Source organism: Pinus tabuliformis, chromosome 2_2 (assembly GCF_031772625.1).
Source record: "Pinus tabuliformis cultivar Carrire ecotype Pingquan chromosome 2_2, CPIR1, whole genome shotgun sequence".
Lineage (NCBI taxonomy): Eukaryota > Viridiplantae > Streptophyta > Pinopsida > Pinales > Pinaceae > Pinus > Pinus tabuliformis.
In genome coordinates, this window is record NC_142300.1 from 295137683 (window position 1) to 295139764 (window position 2082).

General features: G+C 36.6%; 1 protein-coding gene across 1 annotated transcript; it reads right to left on the minus strand.

The window, feature by feature from the left end:
• Positions 1-202: 202 nt before the first annotated feature.
• Positions 203-1142, minus strand: LOC149192478 (uncharacterized). Its single transcript, XM_089406396.1, has 3 exons — positions 1010-1142; positions 813-898; positions 203-309 (listed from the first exon to the last, which is right to left on the minus strand). The coding sequence occupies exons 1-3, from the start codon at positions 1125-1127 to the stop codon at positions 208-210; spliced, it is 306 nt and encodes a 101-aa protein (XP_089262522.1). The 5' UTR covers positions 1128-1142; the 3' UTR covers positions 203-207.
• Between the last annotated feature and the right edge of the window lie 940 nt (positions 1143-2082).

Genomic DNA, 2082 nt, shown 5'->3' on the forward strand with positions numbered 1-2082 from the left:
TGACAATGCTGTAACTGAGTAGAGTGGCGTGACGCTGAAGCTGAAGCTGACAAACTACAATATAATTCTACGCAGTTATTTCCTAAGACATTTACATATATTCAAGTGCTTCAGATTTTTCCTACCCTAATACCCTAAGTACATTCAAGTGCTTCAGATTTTTCCTTGATTTTCATTAATTGCTTGCTGTAATGAGTCTCCATTTCGCTAGGGATGGTGGCCTTTGTCATGGTCCTTATTGGAACCCGGGGGTTCGTAGTCCTGTGTGCTGCCCAAAAGTAATCTGCCCTCTTCTCCTAATTCAGCTTCCTGCAAGAATAACACACACAATTTATATATATATTTCTTTTCCTACCAAAATAAAAATCTCAACTCAGTCTGTTACAAGCTATACAGATATAGTTTATATATAAAAAAAATTCTGCTGCTTAAATACTAGTGGGTCAAATTATTTTTTTGGATTTTGGATATTTTTAGAATTTTAATCTAACTACTATCTTTCAGATTCCAAAATATTCCCAAAATCTACCATTTTAAACTAAATTAATATGATTATTATCCTTTAAATTGATATAATTATTGTCTTAGGAATTCCAAAATATTCCCAAACTCTGCCATGAAAATAAACTTACTCTAACTTTATATAATTATTAATTTTGTGGAAACAAATATCCCATTGAAAGTCATTGACAAACCAGTTTAATAATAATACAATATACTAACGTGATAATTCATCTATTAAATTTCCCTACCAGATTAAACAATATAGAAATATTGTAACATATAGTTATGAATTAAATGAGCCCGTGCACCTCTAATGGTACTGACTGGGATTCAGCAACGCCAACAACGCCTGGTATGAATGTTCCTTTTTCATTCGCCTCCTCAGGGAAAGAATCTGGAACAACCAGTCAGTTAAGTAAAGAAATAACATAGGGTGAACAACACAAATTTAGTTTGTTGATTATTTTTATTCTCAATGTGTGGTATTCACTGTATCTGAGCATACCGAATAATAAAGCCGGACGGGGGCCCTTTCTCTTTGCCTCCTTGCATCCCACAAGACACAGCAAGACAAATAATAACAGACAACATTGAATCCTCTTTCCAGAAGCCATGCAGTGCATTGCAGATACAAATGTTTTGCGTTACCTTGGAATGAATAAATCGATAGACTCTGGGGATATATATAGACAGAATCTGGGGTACCGGTGAGAGACGTGGGGATCAAGGTCGCACATGTGAGAGACATGTGGGGATCAAAGTCGCACATGTGAAGAGAGCTATTGGTGTAGTCGGTGCAGCTAGATCGGACGAAGAACTTGCTAGAGTAGAGATTCAGTGTTGTTGGATTCTTCTGTGCATAATAATTACTCTACTTTATCAAGTCAATGTTTGATATGAGAACCCACTAACGAGCTTGCTGCTTGGCCCCACCACCATGGGGAAGTCGCCTAGACCTAATTTGTCTTATACCTAATATAGAATGGTCCACCTCATCCAGATCCAGACCACCCTTTACATATATTGAAAGTTCCCAGACATGCCTTTTTTCAGATAATTGATGAAGTCAATTCTGTCGGGTTGTGCATAATATATGAGGATGGATTGGGCCTATGAAAGAAGAAAACATGGTTTCAACCCACTACTGGTTGACCCTTTTCATCTTTAACCATGTCGGTAACCCTCATTGGATGTTAATTTTTTCCATATATGTAAGATGTTGAATTGACTTGAATTATTTAAGATTTGTTGTGGCAAAGTCTAACTCCATGTGGACCACATATAACTACATGACAAACATAGTAGTCCTACTACTCCTTTCACAATCTATGATGGATCAACCATAATTATTTATGTTAGATGTTTAATTCCATCTAAACCACATATAACTACAAGACAAACATGGTACCCCCTTCGCCTCAACCGCAATCATTTTTGGAGAGACCCTGGGGGCAAATGGGAAACAAAGTTGGAAAGCTTTTGAATTTTTTTTGTATTCATTTGAACCTGCATATAACTAGATGACAGGTATAAGTCGCATTTAACCACGTGACCAACACAATTTATGATGGCGTCCAA

Excerpts from the sequence above, each read along its gene's own strand:
- LOC149192478 (XM_089406396.1), bottom strand. The coding sequence starts at position 1,127 with ATGCACTGCATGGCTTCTGGAAAGAGGATTCAATGTTGTCTGTTATTA. Across the intron at positions 899-1,009 it reads CCGTCCGGCTTTATTATTCG|ATTCTTTCCCTGAGGAGGCG; the intron begins GTATGCTCAGAT and ends TGGTTGTTCCAG. Across the intron at positions 310-812 it reads CCCAGTCAGTACCATTAGAG|GAAGCTGAATTAGGAGAAGA; the intron begins GTGCACGGGCTC and ends TTATTCTTGCAG.